The sequence below is a fragment of the Rhynchophorus ferrugineus genome, unplaced genomic scaffold (genome assembly GCF_030347505.1).
Source record: "Rhynchophorus ferrugineus isolate W39M unplaced genomic scaffold, kcgeb_rfMv2 rfM2, whole genome shotgun sequence".
In the NCBI taxonomy this organism is placed as follows: Eukaryota; Metazoa; Arthropoda; class Insecta; order Coleoptera; family Curculionidae; genus Rhynchophorus; species Rhynchophorus ferrugineus.
The window spans coordinates 25,379,164-25,400,732 of NW_027472581.1; the positions used below are offsets into that span (position 1 = coordinate 25,379,164).

The 21,569-nt window shown below is 30.8% G+C and overlaps 3 protein-coding genes across 10 annotated transcripts in view; 2 read left to right on the forward strand and 1 right to left on the reverse strand.

Moving 5' to 3' along the window:
- The first annotated feature begins 1 nt into the window (after position 1).
- Positions 2–682, forward strand: LOC143190271 (mitochondrial translation release factor in rescue-like). Its single transcript, XM_076394473.1, has 2 exons — positions 2–277; positions 326–682. The coding sequence occupies exons 1-2, from the start codon at positions 85–87 to the stop codon at positions 544–546; spliced, it is 414 nt and encodes a 137-aa protein (XP_076250588.1). The 5' UTR covers positions 2–84; the 3' UTR covers positions 547–682.
- A 183-nt stretch (positions 683–865) lies between these two features.
- Mob4 (MOB kinase activator 4) lies at positions 866–2,454 on the reverse strand. The gene is made up of 4 exons (XM_076394469.1): positions 2,297–2,454; positions 1,966–2,129; positions 1,703–1,912; positions 866–1,644 (listed from the first exon to the last, which is right to left on the reverse strand). Exons 1-4 carry the CDS (start codon positions 2,363–2,365, stop codon positions 1,410–1,412), a joined length of 678 nt encoding a protein of 225 aa, XP_076250584.1. The 5' UTR covers positions 2,366–2,454; the 3' UTR covers positions 866–1,409.
- mrj (DnaJ heat shock protein family (Hsp40) member B6 mrj) overlaps positions 2,421–21,569 on the forward strand; it is an 87,886-nt gene continuing 68,737 nt past the window's right edge. For 2 of the 8 annotated variants that reach the window (XM_076394460.1, XM_076394462.1), the window contains exons 1-3: positions 2,421–2,545; positions 7,776–7,858; positions 8,266–8,370. The gene's annotated coding sequence lies outside the window, so the exon portion shown is untranslated. Of the gene's footprint in view, positions 2,546–6,718; positions 6,822–7,529; positions 7,859–8,265; positions 8,371–21,569 lie in introns of those variants that run through there. The other 6 variants (XM_076394458.1, XM_076394467.1, XM_076394459.1 and 3 more) reach the window with 5 other exon arrangements.

Below are 21,569 nucleotides of genomic sequence, written 5' to 3' on the forward strand. Positions count from 1 at the left end.
GGTATTAACCTACATAATATTTTATTTTTAATATTTGATTATGTACATTAGAACTTTTGATTGATATGCTTTTTTCAATCGATAATGAATAACATAAAATCCTTAATAATAAGTAGTTTCAGGAGATTCTCAACTATTAATAAGCAAATAGATTTTTCAAAAGTGCCCGTTCTTAATGAAAAAGATTTAATAGAGCAACAGGTTCGAGGATCTGGTCCTGGAGGCCAAAAAATTAACAAAACGTCTAGTTGCGTTGTTTTGAAGCATATCCCTACAGGTATAACTGATATAAATTTGTATTTGATCTGCTAAATTGAAGTTTTAGGATTAGTGGTAAAATGTCAAGAAACCAGGTATTTAGAGCAAAACAGAAAAATAGCTAGGTCTTTATTAGTTACAAAATTAGATAATCTTTTGAATGGTGATGACAGCATTGAGGCGCAAAAAAAGAGATACTCATCCAAGAAACGATCTGCTTATGAATCCAAAAAGGAAAAACTAAAGCAACTTAAAAAAGCCTGGAAAGAACGTGAGAACATAAAATGAAATTAATTAGGAGAAAGTTAATTAAAACATGTGAATGAATTATTTAATTTACATATTGTATATTACATCTTTAACATCGAATAAATATACATGAATGGTTTTAAATAAATGCTTATAAATAATATTATTATAAGTATTTCTTCGAAATCATTTAACTTATAACTATGGGAAAAATTTTTATTAAAAAGAACACTGGATAATATAATGAATGATTGCTACAAATGTATGTATTAAAAACCTTTAAAGTAGCAATTGTGGATGCTCATATATCAAAAATGTAATATAAGGACATACACAGATAAAATAAAACATCAAAGAATATGTACAATGCTTTATAAGAATGAGTCTCAGGGTTTATGTTAAGTATAAATAACATTTATGTTAATACTGTATTATCTTTTAAGTTTTAGTATAAAATCTTTTAAAATATGTGATGTAGAAAAATATGTATTAGGTCTTAATAAAAGTAAAAATGATGATTATTATGTTTAATATATTCGATACATTTCTGAGAAACAGAATTTTTTTTATATTAATTTTATAAACTTGCTTTTGCAAAACACTATAGATTACTGCTGTCACAACTATGATGATTTACTTGTTACCTGTCAACCAAATAAATAGTGAATGGGCTCATTGACTATCTTCCATGTTCACATAAAAAATCACATGAGGAGAGTTAACTGTAAACATTTGAATTATTTACATGAACCAGAGAATTGTTCAGTTCACAAATTATCTACACTGAAATGCACTAGCTGCTAAATATATACTATTTCATAATGAACTTTTCTTCACATTTAGTGCTACTCACTTATACAAATTGGTAAATATGTCAATATACAATATCGAAAAAAAAAAATTTATGCCTCTGATTCACCAGGTGTGTTCTCTTCATCCAAAATGGGCACAATAAGATTGTCCTTAGACATCAAATTGTATTTGGTAACAAAGTGAGTAAATCTTTTGCACAGACAAGTCTCACTTTCAAACTCATCAAAAATTTGCCTATGATGGAAATATGCATGTGAAAAAATTCGATATACTCTTCTACAGACAGATCCTAGTTTTGATACTGATGATTCCTTAATACTAACCCTAAAGGAAAATATGATAATTATATTTTTGGTTTGGCATCATAATCATAAACTATTACCTGCTGGGAAAATATTTATTGCTATTTAAAAGGCATGCTGCACCATCGAGTGTATGCCTGGTGTAATCTATTGCAGGACATTCCTTTGGAGTTTTGTGTGCAGCACAAAGAAATATCCATTGTTCTGTGGCAGTCATTTGGTTACATGTTTCAGGATGACATTCACCCTGCAGTCTAACAGCTAAACCATTTAATTCCATGCAAAACTGCCTAAAATTTTTATAGCATATAAATAAAACATTAATAATTTATGACAAACACACCTTAAGTGTTCATATTTCCACACTCCCTCATCTTGGTTTTCAGGCATTTTTAATATCAAGTCAATATTGGTTGGATCTTTTCGAATGAGTTGTTGAATATATTGTTGTACCGCCAGGGTACTGTCCATTTCTTCGAAGGGTTCATCTGGCCACCGGCAGAAATCCTACATAAACAGAAATGTTTAATTTATAAAAAAAACTATGTATTGTCGATTATGACAGGTTAGTTGGAATAGTATGTAACCCTGAGTAAGATTAATATACGTTATAAATCGTTAATACCAAAGTTTCGGATATTATAATATATTAATTCCCATTAAAAAAGTTTTACCTTAGCTTTTGTGCCAGGTCTATTTCTTCGCAAAATCGTCGAACCGTCAGCCATCTTCATCTTTGACATTTATCTGACAAATCAAAAGTCAAATAACGTCAATGTCAAGCGGTGCCTACCAGGGGAGATTGAGAGTTGTCTAACTTTCGTAATCATTGTGTTTATTTATCTCCTTTAATCAGCAATTTACAAATCCAAATGTTATATATTTCTATGTCTTATATCAACGAATAAACGAAATACATTGGGGTAAGTTTGATTATTGTAGCTTTATTCATACTTCCTTACTGATCCTAAACCGCTTTTGTTCTATGATTTATAACATTTATAATTTTTAAGAGTTAAGTTTTTTATTCCCTATTGTAGAGTGAAATGTTTTCATTGAAAATATGTGAGAACACAAAACTGCCAAATAGTTTTCATATAAATATATATACCTTGAATACTTCATATGTGAGACTCACGTCATTCATACAGTTTTACGAAATCATTATATTCAAAACATTTTAGCAATAACTCACCTCTCTGGATTGTTTCCAGCCCTTTGATTTTTACAAGTGCAAATAAATTAGATTAATGTAATGGTTCCAAATAATTCTAGAAAAGAAAATATAGCTTTGAAAGAATTTCGGCAAAGATCACTATCAAGTACATTATTTTGTTGTCAATAATTTTACTAATAAGATAAAAAATAAACAAAAATATTGATCACTGGAAACATGCGGTTTTTCAAATGTAAGCAAAAAAATGCTATAAATTTGAGATGAATGTAATGATTTATTGATCTAATAGATAGAATTGTGCAGACTAACTTCCCAATTCGGTTAGTTTAATATTTGATCTATTATTCAATTAAACATGAGGTTGCCGTTTCAGTGCCCTTTTAAATTACACATTTTCATGGTGACAACGTAACTATAATCATATTTTCAGTGAGTGTAAGATTTCTTTTCGTTTTCTTGCCGGGAAATGATTGTTGGCATTGAGCCACTTTTTAAAAATACTTTCTCCATACGATTATAGAAACATTCTGGCCTTTCATGGGGTCTAAACATCTAAAGTTAGGTATTCCGTATTGCGTAATAATCGCACTGCATATGGCATGGGTATGATGATATGTTATTGGAAAATATTTACGATGGTAAGCTCCAGAGAGACGTCGCGGCATATTCCAAGCGACGCCGATATGTCGACCTTGAACAGCTATTTTATTTCGGTTGTATGCGCGCGTGTATGAACACCATCTTTATTTCTGACCGTCAATACAAACATAGAGGGTTGATTACTCACAATAATAAACTACCCACAGTGATAAAACGTTCTATTATGATAGTTTTATACGACTATTACTAACCAATAGTTTTAAGGCAGCAAATTTGTAATACTGGTTTGTAAAGAGTTTATTTCGATTTTGTTGTGCATATTATATTACCTTTCTTGATTCTTCATATATTCAAGATATATTCTTGGTCCTGACATATTCATTGATATAATGATGATGAAATAAGACTTAGTGATGACAAATTATTTGTACAACTAAAGATAAGCCAATAACAAGAAATTTCACGTAAGCATTGGACATGAACATGGTTTTAATGCGTGGTAGAACAATGCGTAACAAGCAAAACGGTTTTGTGTTGTACATTGTAACTGGCAACGAAAAATGGATTTCCTGTTACAATTCAAAACTTCATCGACATTTCAAAGTACCAAATTAAGCTGGTGGATGAAACCATACAGTCGCTTAACTTGTACTGATCAGTAAACGTAATGATAAGAATGCTGCCGAAGAACAATTGTATCGAAAGCATTGCGCTCTTTAATGGTGGTTATTTAGATTTACAAGCTAACAGCGTCGCCATTTTTTAAAATTTGTTTATTACATTGTTACTAGTCGTTGCCGACTAGCCTACAATTTGTCTTTATAATAACTTAAATTTAAGTTTCTAGGAGGCCCCTGCTATCTTAGTCTCTGGTGTAATAATGTCATTAAACTACCCTACACAACATCAAATGTACCTTGAATACTAAATGTACCTTCGATATTGACATGAGACTCCATCCTTCTCATGGCTTCTTCCGATTCTATTGATTTCTTGAGTGACAGTCGCTATCTGAAAGTCCCGGTGTAAGTAATCAGTCCTGTAGTATGTGGGTCCACTTACAATACTTCTCAGGACTTTGTTTTGGAAAACTTGTAATTATATTACTTGTCGTGGAACATCCCCATAATTGAATTCCATATGTCCATATATGTTTCAATACTTGCTTGTATAATAACAATTTTTTGTGTACTTATAATTGACATTTTTTTCCAATTAACCAACACATTTTCCTATATTTTAACTTCAGTTCTTTCCGTTTCCTTTTAACATGTGTCTTCCAACGATTCTTTACATCAAGATTCATGCCGAGATACACAGTGTTATTGGTATTTACTTTTAATAATTGTTATTTTTCACTTGTCACTTGCTTGTTGTCATTTTCGCCCACCTTCTTTGCTATTGTCTCAAACAGCACGAATCGTAGTATCATTAGCAAATGTAGCCATTGTGATATTTTTCATATGTGGTATGTAATGCCCCAATGTACTTTCTGGCACAACTACTTTAGCTTCTTTTATTGTAGCACAGGCTTTTCTTCATCTTTGACTCTAAACATTTAAATGCCACACGAAAATTACAACAGTATGTGATAATATAAATAGTTGGACTCAAACATAGAAATAAATATTAACGAAATTAAATTTGCATGTGCAGTTCACGTATAATCAGATCACACAAGCACAATATCAATAATATTATCATTTCATATAGCAACGACGCCAAGTATCTCGGCATGAATCTTGATGCAAAACTTCGCGGGAAGGCACATGTAAAAGAGAAAAGGAAAGAACTAGAGTCAAAATATAGGAAAATGTATTAGTTGATTGGAAGAAAATTATAATTATCAGTACATAATAAATTGTTATTATACAAGCAAGTATTGAAACCTCTATGGACATATGGAGTTCAATTATGTGTTGTTATAAGTTTTCCAGAACAAAATCCTGAGAAGTATTGTAGGTGTATCAAGATACTATAGGACTGATTACTTACTCCGAGACCGTCAGATACTAACTGTTACTCAGGACATCAAGAGAATTGTAATAAGACATGAGTCCATTTTCATGCCATTATCGAAGTAATACAACTCTGGGATAACACCAGAACGGGAAACAGACTCAAAAGAATCAAACCATTTGATCTTGTGTAGTGTAATATAGTGAGGTGCATTTAATGGAAAAACAACGATATCAACACATAAACATTATCACGTTAAAGACTAAGATAGGGCCGCTGGGTCCTCCTAGGTATATATCTAGATTTAAGTTATTGTATAGACGAATTGTAGGTTAGTTGGCAACGACTAGCAAGAATATAATAAATAAATTTGAAAAAAATATGTTTAAATATACTGCTGTCAAATTGGTGATTCTCAAATGAACATACCCATATCTAGATACCATGCCTCAGAGTAGAATATTTTAAGATATAGGATATATTAAATATTAAATTTATAATATAATTACATTGTATTATAAATAGTAGGTAAAAAGGGATAATTTTTCTTTTTTTATTCGTAAAATTGACATATTCAGTTCCATTAAACATCGCCTAACGATAACACTTATATAGGGATTGATTTATGGTTCAATAATTTTAGAGGGGTCTTATGCAATTATTTTGTGTTCGTATAAATTTTTCTCACTTATTATTTATCATAAATCTTTTAGGGATATTAAATGTTGTTACAACTTTGATATATTCTCGTCTGTTCAGAGGATTGATATCAAACGTCGAAATACTTAAAATTAAAATTTCTTTTTTACCAAATCTGAACTATTGGTTATTAATTATCCTATTCTATGTAAAAGGAATTTAACTGATACAGGCGTAGTCCAAGTTCGGCGTACTCTCATAAATGCTAGACAGATAGTTTTATTTCGTCTGGATTAGATATGAAGGTGTGTCTTTGGTTAAAACCATTTTGACACGAATTTTTTCATCGTTAAACATCATTTTCATCATATAAACTGTTATAAAAATATTAATTGTGTTGTTTTCATGATAAATCAATGAATAAATAAAAATATTTTTTTGTTAAAATAATCAGTTATATTTGTCTGCATTTATTTATTTAGTTTTCTAAGATGCAGCAGTATGTCAAAGTTAATAAATGTGGCAATTGTTTTACGCCTCTGTGTTGCTGTGGCTGTCATATGCATCTCTACTCTGTTTGACAATCAAATTGTTCTGTCCAAAACTTGAGTGATTGAAACATGTTTTGTAAATACGTTTAGATGTATTTGGAACAATTTGTATTGCTGCCCATCTGTTATAGTAAAACAAACCACAAAATAAAAAATAAAGAAACCAATCATATAACAATCGGCAGGTGCAACAACCGTGCAAAAGACTCCTACATCATAATTCGGGATATTCAAGGAGAGTGTGATTGGAAAGAAAAAATACCTGATATCAAGGTAATCTGTTTCATCAGCTAATTATGAGAGTATTATTTTTAATTTTAGTAATACTAATAGAAATAGTTATATTTATTATATTAGTGTTTTTGCTGATAGTAAAACGATGATAATCAAAAAATCGATTACTGTGATCACGTTATTCAATAAAATATAATATATAAGCTGTGAATCAATTTTTAATTTTTTTGGCAATAAATATTTTCTTATCGAACTCTCTATACACATAACAGAACTGCTGACCTCAAGTAAGACTGTTTCTGTTATCTACTATACTTGCTCTTGCTGTATGGTTGCATATTTACCATATATTTACATGTGACCATAACGATATCGATAGTTTACAAATAAATTAAGTTTGGCAACATAGCCCGTATTTGATTTGTGGCGGTTTAATTGGATGCGCATGCGTTCTTTATTTCTTTCGTTATATAGAGGGTGGGGGTTAGATGGGTGTTCGTCATTGACGTAGAAGAAAGTTAATTTAAGGTAAAATTTCAATATATTGTAGGAAGATTTTATTCGAACCATTTAGTCTTTATGTTTAGTTTTTCCTGTAATCATTTAAAATTAAAATTAGAGCTAATATATATGCCCCATTAATTAAACTGAGATTATTATGTTGCGCAGCTCGCTGTATTGTTGCCTCCGCCACTGGTTTGTGGATTGTGCTTTGCCCATCACGCAACGGTCGCAAACTAGCGCTGAGTTGCCTGTTCAACTAACTTATTTTAAATAGCAACAGACGGCGAATCCGCTCGACCTGTTCCGTTCAGTCAGGCTCCACGTTATTTTCTCCATTTTTCTCTTTAAACCGCACACATACGAGTGACGTTTCTCGAAGTGCATTCCCTGATTTAATCGATACGTGGAGTTCCATGTTTTCGTACGGAATAAATTAGTTTTTCTCTTTACAGACTGAACTGAGTGATTAGTGTTTTTGTGTATTTTCAGGCAGCGATGGGTGATCGGTCGGAATTCTAAACTATTCCAGAACGGATAAATACTAACAATCGATTTTCCGTATACTGATTAAGGTAAGTTTTTAACCGCTTTTTATCTTCGAACAGCTATTTTTAATATTCCTAGATAGATGGAGTACCTGTAGAATGTGTCGATTGTTGCGTAATGTTAAAATTTTGTAGAATCAAATGTGTAAAATATCAGCAAAAGCCATTAACTTGTACCAAAAGAAAATTATTTGACATCAAGGTATTTCCGTAATTTTATCGTTCTAATACTAGCCATCACGGCTTAGAATCAGCAAGAATTTGTTGTTTTAATGTGAATACACGGCCTTGTAACTAGGCAGCTGCAAAGTGACTTTTTGAGTCTACATTTGTTATTGTTGTTATAGACGTTATTTCAAAATTGAAGGTCTCCCGTGCTTTCTTATTAAATCAGCTGTTTTGATTTTAGGTTTTCATTTCTGTCGTTTTTGCAGTTGTTGGTATTTTATGAACAGTGATCAGACGGTTTTCATACCGAATTTACAAAATAGAAAGCCCCCAATCTCCTTATTGAAGATTCACAGTTGAAGGTCGCCTGGGTAAGGATTAAAAAACCAGTAAAATCTATTTTTAACCGACAACTGAAAATAGCTTAGATACCACGATGTGTTGATGGAAATTGTTATGAAATTGTTCTTGCTGGATGTTATACCTTGTTCATGTCGTTGACTTTGTCTAGATTTGTCAACCAACTTTGTTAACATGATATGATCTTATTTTAAGAGCCTCAATTGGTGTTCCTGTTATAAAATAATTCTTTCGATTTACAACTACCAACCATTAAGCATTATTGTTTAATTTTGATAACTCATGATTCATGCTGTGTTAAATTAATTACCTATTATATATATATGTTTATATATCAAGGTAATGCATTTATAATTGCTACTATTTTTCTGTTGTTGCTTTAAGAATACTGATGTTGATTAAATATTGTAGACCTTAAAATTGACATGTTGTCATATATTGCTGTTCTCATATCTTGTTGTCTTTGAAGGTTAATCTGATTTTAAAATGTTGTCTATTGTTGTATTTAATGTTGTTTATTGTACTTTTAATTATATCATGTGTGTTTTGGTATTATGCAGAATTGGGATATTAATTTTCTTAATCTATCGTCTTCTGTGAAAACCTAGTCAAGTAGTTTATGTTAAATTCGGGTTTGTTTTAATATCAATTTCCTATCTATTAATTTACAGATTGTTTACTTCTAACAGTGTGTTTTTGTTTGCCTTGTTTGCAAAAAACAAACTTTATTTTTCCTTTGTCCTTAATAGGCTAGTGTTCTTTTTGTATAATTTTTTAGTTAATAATGAAGATTCCTTTAGTTAGTTTTGAAATATTATATATATTTTCTTTTATTACAGAATTTGTGTGTATTTTCTTTATGAGTTATTAATGGATATTTTTTATCTTGTTTCTATTTAAAAAATGTACAAAATGTTTATTTGGGTATTTTAATAGGGTTAATATTTTGTTTATTCTTATATTAATTAGTACATTGTTTTTGGATTCTATCGTTAACACCTTGGTATGCTATTTGATTAGTGCTTTAAAGCTTGATTCTTCTTCATTTTTATTGATTTACCTTGTTTCCTATTGTTGCCAATATTATTTTATTATTTGATATATTATTGTGATTTTATTGCATCATACACTCTATCCAAAGAAAGAAGTCAGCAAACATCAGCCAGGTAGATTTAGACCCAAGTTTAGTTTAGCTTGATCTGTCAAAGACAGTGTCTTACATTTTATATTGCAGATAATATATTTATTCTATATAGATATTTTATACTACACATTTTAAAATTTTGAAGTTTGTTACTTCGAATATGTTATAATGAATGGACTATAGTTTGTCATTATATATTCTTATTTTAATCTTGAGTTGAATGTAGATCCTAAAAAACATTTTTGTGGTTGAGTTTTTCTTTTTTTTTTCATTCCTTCTATTTCACATTGGCTTTACTGTTATTTCAACTTTGTCATTAGTATTTTTTTCGTTATTATATCTATCGGTATAATTATTTCTTCATTGTTTGATACTCTGTAGTCAAATATCATGATCGGACGTGGAATTAAATTGTTGATGACGACCGTGGAGCGGCGTCTTTGAACTCGCTCAAGGTGAGGATGGATCGCGCGTATGTAAAAGTCACGGCGTGTCATGGGACAAGACCCCGGTGGACATCCAGTTCAAATAACAATAAGCGTGTGCGTTTCTTTCAACCTAAAATGATACGTTTAGCCTAATTACTTGGCGATCGAGGTCGTTATAAAGATAGGTGTTATTAATGAGGCCACAGACAAAGGTGTTCCTGGATGTGGGTTTTAGATAAAACCCACTCCTAAGTGAAAATAAATAATACCAATGAGTGTTGTGACAATGAGTCTGGCAATGACACGGTGCTATTCTGTTGAATCACATGTTATTTCTATTATTTATATGGTCTGTTCAATAAAACAGTGAACTCTACGCATCTGAATTGATGACGTTAAAATATCGCAATGTTGCCTCATCAGCTTTGAGTTTTAGTTCATTTTGGCTTTAACTTACAACAAAATTCTGTAAAAGTAATTTTAATATCACTGTATTTCTCCCTAGTTTGTTCTGTCTACCTGTCTACCATATTTAATCACTGCATTCTTCCTAATGCATTTGCTATATCTGCAAAACAATTAGTATTCTTTCTCTCCTCACATATTTTAACCAAATGCTCATGAATCATTCACACTTTACAATAAGATATTCTACATTGTTTTTATACGTTTCATATATTTGATCTCTAATAGACAGACATCAAGCTGAATTCGATAACCCTTCCGTACAAGGACGGTCTCTTTGCGGTGAATTAATGATTATTTTTTTTATTTTTTGAGATATTTGAGTGACCTTGTCTATACTAATGTTAGCCATACTAACTTAATATTTAACAGTAAAAATGCTTACCTCTCTAATGCATTTTCCTGGCAAGAGGCGGCCTTTATTATTTGGTTTTTGTTCCAAGTAACTGATTAAAGGCGCAATCTGCTCTGCCTCTCTTCGGCATTTTCTAATAGAGTAATGATAATCAGCGATTTAAAATTTATCAAAACAACCACAGCGTTAAAACAGCGTTTTCCGGTTTATAAGGTATATATAAGGCTGATTCGGTTACTTCGAGCAATCAGATAATATTCTATCTCTTTTTAAATAAGATAAAATGAAAAGGAAACATATTTTCTCACTCTAAAACGAATTTATAATTTGCGATAGGTAATACATTAAACATACAGATGACGCGAGTTTATTGTTATTTTGAATAGACTGAATTTGAATAGTCATACTGTTACGATATGTGAACATTATCGTCATAAATAAAATTATAAGCAATTTAAAATAGTTGCAAGACTATTGTAATGTGCATACGTAAAGGATGAGAATCCACGAATAAAGTATTTTATTGAACACCATTATCTTAATTTCCGATAAAAACGTCTCATCGGTATTTGTGCGACAACCACTTGTGCTTTAATGATCTTCGATAGTTGTCAGAATTTTATTGCTTCGCATAGTGAATCACCAATCTCTGGTTTGCTGTAAAAGATAATTTTATACGTTATATAAACTGGACTGGAAACGTTAATTGAAATAAATCTAGTGATAATCCTAGAAATGTTGTGATTTTTAATTATTGATAAATTATATAATTGAATGTTTTCTGGTGTTTAGTATTTTAAAATGAATTTTGTGGTAATTTTATCAATGTTGAACGAATCGATAATTTCAGATGACAGTTATTTAACAGTCGCATAATAACTTTTTCAATAGTAGTTGATTCAATATTTGCTTTGTATTCATCTTGACGTTTTTTCCAATTTGATTTTTATATTAATTTATTTAGAATATTTTTATGATGTAATTATTTGTATTTAAAACACATTGGTTGTACATATTTGTATAAGTATTTCATTGGAATTTCTTTTGTTCTTATCGTAAATTTGGTTTTAATAATTTAAGATTAAGCATTATTTATCGCTTTTCGGTTAATCGTTAAATTATTTTTAGTTCATATGCACTTAGATTATTTATTTTGGGTTTTAGGTTTTGACAATTTATTTTAGTGTTGTTTTGATCAGAGATGTATACTTTCTTGCATTGAGAATAATCTTGTTATTACTGTTATCATATCTGTACCTCTTATTGTAATATTTTATATACTTTGATGCATTGGAGGGGTACTTCAAATGCGGATAACTGTACAATTTCGATACAATAGTACAATACTTTCGATTTTTCACTGTTTCTTGTGAAATACAGCTTATTTTGTATGTCAATGTTATAATTGATTTAATATATTTTATATTTGTCTTTGTTTATCAGGATGTTCGTATTTTCGCATTATACAGTTGATACAAAAATTACCTCCTATTTAAGATAAATATATGCTTCTTTTGTCATTATGTTAAAATCAGTTAAGATGCATTTAAGTTTATGCCTTATTTATTTAGCATTCGCGTTTTGACTGTTTTATTAGCAACAATCTTATGGATTCTTTTTTGTTCCTAAATATAGTTCGGGATAAGTTAGTTCTTTAATTACTATTTATTGTGAAGACGTTTTTCTATTATTACAGTTTTAATAATTAAAATACTGGTATTGCAAATAAACATTACAACATAATAATAATGCGCAGGCATCACCACCGAATCAGGAGTAGGCTCATCTACTTAGTATTCGTCCATTGTTTTCATTTCCTGCTTAGTGCCATTTGCATAACATTCTTTCGCATTTCTACGATTTGTATACAGTCTTATGTTGGTTAACTAATGTTAATTTTTGAATCAGCTTGTTAATTGTGGTAGTAAAGTGCTCGTAAATATAAGTATAACTCATAATAATAATAACTCATGTGGAATTATTTTTTACATATATATATATATATATATATATATATATATATATATATATATATATATAAATATCCTTTGTACCTAAGCGATATTCAGGTAGGTGTACCATATTATAACTATTACTATTGTAGCAGTGATACTCATGACAAAAATATGTTGATTACTTTCGCTAATGACATCGATAGTGTCTGATGATAGTCTTGGCTCTCCTCGAGATAAGCTCTACGTGTTGCAAATCGAAATAATTTGACAACCGCACTAGACGAATATCCTTATACGATTTAAATCAAATCGTTGGAGGCTTCCGATCGGCTTACTACTTCACGATTACTGTTACCGATTATCACTCAAGATTAGTTCGGTTTGATCAATGAGTCACACGCATTAACCAGTCTAAAGAAAATAAACTTGTTAATTATACGGCCTGTAAGAACGTTAAATCGCACAACCTTCCCGAGAGACAAACAAAAAGAGGTACGGATTGATCCGTAATTGACACGATTAAAAGAAGCGACCTTAGATTCGAGAACGAATCAAGGTCGTCCCTGACGATCCAACCCCGTCGCTTCCAACGCTGACCTATATCTGGCGGTGATAGAGTTGTTTGTCTGGAATAAAACAATGAACGGAATTTGAAGTGGTTTTTATTTATATTCCGGTTTTAATAAATGTTCACACCGAAGGTCAGTTTTGTTAGCTTTTCATGGTGCGAATGTAGTTGTTTTACATTTTATTTTTAAATTGTTATTCAGTAGATGAGCGTCCTCAAACACATTTAATTCCGCGTTGGAGACTGTTTTGTTCACTTGATTTTATTAAACTCAACAAACGTTCGTTTTGTCTTTTGAGTTGTTGTTTGGTCAAGTCTCGTTGTTGAGCGAAGAAACTCCTTAAGATCAGCATAAGTGCTTTTATTTTGGATCTTGACTGAAATGGACTTTGTTTTGGAACTTTGTTTCTGTTGGTGCTGAATTTTAAATTATGGCATTGCTGATGATTAATATTAATCTCTTACGTTCTACTTCTAATCTCTGCTGCGTAAGAGTTTGAGATCTGGCAAATTCAATGTACATGTTAAAGATTGAATTGTTGGAGGAAGATTCAAGTTTAACGCAGAACATTGCGTCTAAGTTCAAAATGAAATAGCATCGGTTATATTTGTAATTAATTTCAAGTTGGAGCGTCATTGGCAGTCTTCACTTTTCAGTATATAAAAAAAGTTCTTAAGTGCGTTGAAATTGTCTGAATTTGAATCGAGTAAACCACATTTGCTGGATGTTTTACTATTTTACTTCAATTTGAAGAAAAAAGCAGCTGAAGGTCATCGAATGCTGTCTAAAGCGTATAGCAAGCATGCTCCATCGATTTAAACATGTCAATACTGGTTTCGACGTCTCAAATATGATTGTTTTGACGCCTTTCTGGACAGTCAAAATAATTTGAAGACATTACTCAATAATGATCCGTGTAAAACGCAAGAGAATATGCAGAATTTTTGAGAGTAACTTAAAAAACAATTTCCAATCGCTTGAAGATCATGGAAATGATTCAAAAGCTTGGATACTTTATGCTGTATGAATTGAAGCCAACATTGGGAGGCGCTTTCTCCTTCTGATTACTACTTGTTCTGACATATTAGTCGTGATTTATCAGAGCGGCGCTTCACTTGAGAAAATTCACTTATGAAGATACCAAAAAAGGTCGATTCCTGGATGGCCTCAAGAGATACATCGTTCTTTCGAAATGTTTATGATCCATTTGCAGTGCCAAATTCAAGAGAAACTCTTTGATGTTTTTCTGACAGATGACTGTAAAACCCTACCTCAATATAAAGGGCTGTTATCTTTCAAATTACCATTTTCCGTTACCTATTTAACTGAGTGTAGTCAGGAATGCACGATTGCAATAAAGTTAATGTTATAAAACTTGTCTAATTAAATAACAGTGTGTGATATGTAATGATTTATTTTCTAATCATCTCGTCAAACTATAACCATGATCTGTGTTCATTAAGTTCCAATGTGGGTCGAACAACATATCGCATAATTTTTATTGCTTATTACAACGGGAGGAACGAGGTTGGTATTTGTTCCTTTTCACTCGCATATTACAAGCTATAAATCGACAAGGCTCACAAATAAACAAGTCTCGTCACGCGTCTCGCAGGAAATTCACCTCAGAGCCATATAATAGAATGCTCCTGCTACATCTGTTCGATTCCGCCTAACAATTTCTAATAATATATTACATTGTATCTTGATGGCATAATCAGGAAACCCTGAGTTGTGTAATACTTTCGTGGTGCGTATCGTAAATAATAAAAATCACAAAAAATGAACTAGGCTTTATATAATAATATGGCTGGGTATAAAATCGCTCTAGGATATAATAAATTATTCGAAATAAAAAAGTCCGGACTGTGCCTTTAATATTTAATCCATTGAATTAATAAACTATATACTAAATGGAAAGATTTTGTGTATATAACGTTTTTTATTGAATTGTGTCCTCAAATTTATGCAGTATTTAAATGAAATTGAAGATTTTTTAATTGTAATTTATTGTGTAATTGTAAAATACATAAGGCAGGGTTATGTATGAAATAGAAACTCAAGCAGCCTCCACGGCTTTGCTGGTGTATTAGTGTTTTTTAATGCATTTCTTTTTCAATTTCATCCTATTCACGGGGCTGCTGGCTTAGATCTTTCATTTGAAACCCATTAAAAATATACATAGTGTTACATACGTGATCGTCGAGACGAGATACCAGAAAATGTCATAATTGAAATCTTGATAGTTTGGAAATCACACGACATAATTATCCTCCAAGTTAAGCTGAATAAGCTCTGTTATCGTATACGAGCACCAATAACGGTGACTGAATGAGCAACCTCACTTTAGAATTATGGCTCAGCGATCCATTCAAAACTGAGTATCCATTTGTTGATATCCTATAAATCATTCAACCAATTTTCTTTGCTGTGGATGGCCATTAAACTTTAGTCATTGGAACTTTGTATAAGCATTGATGTTGAGATATTCGAGATATGGTCTAAAATGTCTTTGGATTTAGCTTATCTAAGTAGTGATGTTGCATCTTACACAGTTCGTGCATATAATATTCCACCAATTTCATAATTAACGTAAGTCATTTGGAGATTTAACTTGAGTATTTTTTCCTATTTTCAATCCACTTTATTTTAATGGTTATCATTATTTATATCTACAAGACTATTGGACAATGTCAAATATTGAATTTTTTAACAACCCAAAACAAAATATTTGGCGAACCAATCATTATTTTCTTAAAGTCGATCCAACAGTTGATAGCCATAGAACACTAAGTGATTAAGATTCATTTCCGAGCTCATATTAATAAGTCATAAATGGTGTTAAACGTGATTGATGTGTGAAATTGGCCCAGCGCAACTTAAAATATGTTCATCATTTGTTTATTTTTTCAGCTTGAGAAACTGTTTATGTAAAATGCTATAGCGGTATCCAATCCAAATTATTCCTCTTTATAACAATAAACACACTAGCTATCATTATGAATAGCAAATAATCATTAAATATCTAAAAACTACCAAAAAAAGTTATTTTTTTCATCCAAGAACCTAATGCATTAACAGGCACAAGGAAATTGTTAGAATTTTGCACAACTTGATAATTCAGATTTTATATTGCTGAATTTGTGTAGAAATATCCTGTCTAGGAAATGAACCTTAACACAAACATACTTGATGAAAACAACATCATCATCACCATCCAATTGGAAATGTCAGATGGATGGTCTAACAAAACTTGGTATTGTCAAAACTCAAAATATTAATAACAACCCCATATATTATTATGAAATTGAGGTTTAGTTTATGCCCTTTCTTCGCCTGCATTTTATATCTAAGAAATTTAAATATTTTGTTCGTGGGGAATTGTTTGTTAGCTATCACCGATCATGATCCTAGTTTTTATATTTGCTTTAATATGTTTAAAAGTCAGTTTTGAAGCGATACAAACTATTCACTGTTTTAGTTATTGATTATAGTTACTTTATTTAGTTTTATGGTTCTCGAAAAAGGTCAGAACTATTGATAAACAATAGGAAAACGCAATGTGTCGTACGAAAAAACTTATCATTATTGTTAGTCGCTTACGTTCGAGAACCACTTCTGGTATTAACGACCTCACTGCTGCCGCAATCGTAACTATTTTATTAGTTCGTGTATCGTGAGTCACCGCCATCAAGTTCGTTGTCGTGTCGCAATCCTCATCCATATGATCGTATCATATTCGCTCCGCGAGCCTGATTAGCTGCCTTTATTAATTACTGTTGTTCTCGTTCGTATTTATTGACGCCATGTACACATCGCGATGGTGCTATCATTATTTTATTAATTGCGTTGTCGCACAGATGTTTTAATAATAGCTAGATGATGATCATTAGTCTTGAGTTAAAAAAAACGTTTAATTTATTATGCTTCCGATATATCTATATTTTTTCGTATATATCATAAATATTGTCAAACGGCACATTTTGCAGAAAAACAATTAATGGATATTTATGAAAACTGGTATATTGAACTAACCAAGTATTAATGTAAAGGGTATTTATTTCAGAAATAATATCAGAGAAGTTATCGATATTTTATAGAATTACTAGTAAGCAAATCTGACAGCCGTTCCGACTGAATAAGTTTTTTATGTTTGAAAACACTTGTAGTGATATAAGTGTATATGGTGTACCCGTCACTGGATTTCTTTGTTTAAATGATATCCATATTCTCCTTTCCAAAATATCAATGGATATTGCATAGTGTTGTCTCTGTATTATATATATATATATATATATATATATATATATATATATATATATGTATATATATCTCGATAACAGTTGCTGCTATGCATCTTCCTAAGTATTTTCCGTATGGTAGATTGCCTGGTTTTATGATAATAACGTGGAATGTTTGGAATTGGAAACGGAGTTGAATAACTGCCAATTGGTTATGATTTTACAAAAACAGTCCTAAAGTTGCCACCATTTCAGTCCCCTCTCTTCTAAATACGATAAAAATATTTCGGACCATTATTCCGTTTTTTATAAATGCACGAAAATGTACAATTAATTTTATACTGCCGCTTGCCAAGTTATGCTTATTTTGAAGGAGTTGTTCTTCGCAATTCAACAGTTATCGTTTTTCCTTTCTTTCTGAAAAGGTGTACGAGAATCGAGATGTAAAAATTTAAATTTTATCTGAATTGAAACACACACGAAATAAATGCGATTCCGCACACAATACACTATACAATTGGGAGATCGAAGTGAAGAAGTTAACGTTTAATAATACTTGTTTTTCATGAATAACAATTTTTTTTTCTCTTTTATTTGATACTAAATTTATTACTGTTGTTATTTATTGTTAAATATAATTTATTAACGGATTTATTTTTGAAGCAAGCTTGATAACTGTAAATAAGATGATTTTAGAAAAGGTTAAACGGAAATCATGAGCTTTTGTTCCCCTAGTGAGAATTTTATCTAATTACCCCTGGTGCCTCAACACTCTGACTATTACGTATTATTTACATGGCGTGACATCGTGTCGTAGCTTGAAATAAATATAAATATACATAATATATATACTTTAAAACAACTATTTTAGTTTTTTGCAACAACTATTTGCGTTAGCTTAGAGCACCTGTTAAGTCTTCGACATTTAGACTTGATCCGTTGCTATAAATCTTAAAATCTAGATCGTTATTTTTAAAAAAGTGAGAGTAGGATTTTATTGTGTGATTATCACCCAAACAGAGCGAGTAAGTGTAAATGTTAGCCTTGGATTCTTGTGTAATATCCTGCTCGATCTATTATTGATGTTGGACTGACGTGTGCGGCTAAATATGATTACATACATCATGAAAAACAACGTTTAGCTATTAAAAGAAAATTGTGTTAGTGACTGTTAAAAAAATAGAGGAGGAAAACATTGTCCACATTTAAAAAACTATGTTTTGTTCTATTTAACAACAAAGCGCCAGATCCAAAAAGGAAGAAACGTGGAAGTCTATGGAAATACGATAAAAATTAAATGATATTTTATGCTATTTTTGGAAATTCAAGGCTTTTTGTGAAAAATCGTCTATTTAGTCGTAGGTTTTCCCATTCTTATGACTTATACTTGAAGTTTTTAATTTAATTGTATTCTTTAATGTTAAGAATTAGATTGTCTAATGTTTTTCTTGATCAATCAGTTTGGTACTAACAATAGATTCATTAAGCGTTAATATGCGTGACATAAATAATGAGATTACTATTGCAGGTGTTTAATTCAGTGTATAGTTATTGTTCAACTATTCATTTGCTGTCATACAGGAGAATAACGAAAGTTCGTTTTTTAGTTCGTTCTTTACCTAACTGAATTATTTATAGCCTAATCTTTTTATATATACGCTCTAATAGTATTTAATTTTATAGAATAGAAAATACAATATATCATACTATACACACTGAACATGCCGCATTTGAAAATATATCTTATCATATAAATATTAACTTCCTTATGTAATGTCTATGCTTTCATTCTGGTTTCAAGACAGAAATCATTTGGTTAAAAAATTACTCAACTTTGTGGTTAAAAATTAAACCATTGAGCTATTTATACTTCATTCATTATCTGAATGAATCGTTCGGAATTTTGTCTCTTTTTTAGTTTTTAGATCACAAGGACAATCTTATTTGCATTTCAATATTGGAAGTGTCTATTTGATTGTAGAAAACATTATGACAAATATTGAAATTATCATTCAAAGTAATATAACTGTTTGATGATTTTATAAGTATTCAAATTATTCATACATCTAGTTATAGGTTATAGGAATATATTTAAAAAAAAATAAAAGAAACTTCTACAATGTTATTAATTTGCTTCTAAAAAGTAACTGGGAGCTGATTGAATTTTTATTCAATACTATTTTAAAAGTTCTATGCTAATCATTTCCAAGATATTTCAAAGGCTTTGATTTCATTTAGAGGATTTATTGTAAATTTGAGGTTGGGTCTATTCCCTTCTTTCATTTCAATTTCTCTTCACTTCGTTCAACTTATTGATTTATCGTTCTTGGTTTGAGCACCAAATAACACCGCATTGGTTAAGTTTTATGAGGATGCCAGGGTTTATCAGTTTGAGTTCATCATCTCTATTCATATTCCATGAAATTACATTGATATGAATGTTGATAATCTTTAACAGTATGCTGTTTGTGTCTCTTCATGCTTATTTATGAAATGATGGAAAGTATTACTGTGAAAATAATATTTATATAGTAAGGGCAGCCAACAGAATATAAGGCATTTGATAAACAGACATATATATATATATATATATATATATATATATATATCGTTAAACAGATATTTAAAATTTTTATTGGACTAGATATATTAACTTATTTATTTTGTGACTGACACTAAGATTATTTATGTAATTAATGTAATAAGGTTGTATTACATTCCTAGAATTGTAATTCCTAATATATTAATGGAATATAATCTATAATATGTAGCCGCATACACCTAAAGTATGTCATAGTTCATGCATGCCGGTAATAGTTTTCCTGTTTTTTAATTAAAGAAATTCTGAATATGTGATTAGTTAAATTTTATTTATTGTATTGGCAAGTATTGGTCATTTTATTCTATACATTTTGTCCATCTCTCAGGAATCGATTTATGGATGCCATTCTAAAAAACCAGTTTTTTTGAACTAAACGTTTCGTGGAGCATATTTTAACTTCTTCTGCGGTAATCCCGTATCCCATAGATACAAAAATGTGAGGTACGGCAGCTCCACTGCAGGTCTAGAGAGCACGGCAACTGCGCTAAAACTTCAAATCCAGAAGATTTCAAGACTTCCTTGACTATTTTTTTGTATGAGACGACGTGTTATCGTATTGTGGAAGTTTTTCGATTAATGTACGGTTCAAATTAATCGTTTGTTGTGGTTAGCTATCAGTATTAACAGGTTCTTCAGGTCTTAACCGTTCATAATATATGTTACGACACCAACCTAGTCCCATCAGATACAGAGCATGGCCTCGTGACCAAACCGATTTGGCCCTGTAATTGCTTCTCGCCCGGCTTGCCCAGGTGATAAACATGGTTTTTTCGCTTTCGATTTTCGAATTACATCCATTTTTCATCACTAGTTATTATTCGATGTTGAAATGACTTCCTTCCATACCTTTGAAACAGCATTTCACTGACGATTTTTCAATTTTCTAATTGCCTGTCATTCAATTTACGTTCAACTTTTTCGCCAACTGATTTTGAATTTGTGTTAGGTGTTCTTCTAACAACACCTACAATTCAGCGTCTTCAAACGTTGTTGGCCTATCAAGATGTTCTTTGTTTTGTTGAGTTGAAATCACCAAATTCGAATTTAGGTTTCACTTGTTCTTATGGTTGCAGCATGCTCACCTTATTGGGTGGAACGTAACTTTTGTGGTTGTGAAGTTAATGTCAGTAGAATAAAATAGCATATGTATCAAATCATAATAACATTTCATACTTATGGCTAGTGAAATCTGTTACAAAAATCGGTAAGTAATTTCTGACACACCTGGTACATTGATTATTGAGAACATATATGTTTCATTATATTGATTTTGATTAATACTAGTCTAAATGGAAGAATCCAGAATATCCTAATGATACTAAAATACATTAACAAGAATGAAAAATTGGTCCTAGTGTTTTTGATGATATATTCACAAAGTTTTTTTATTATTTAATTAATATATTGTTACTAGTCGTTTTTGTCTAACCTATAATTTATCTTTATGCTAA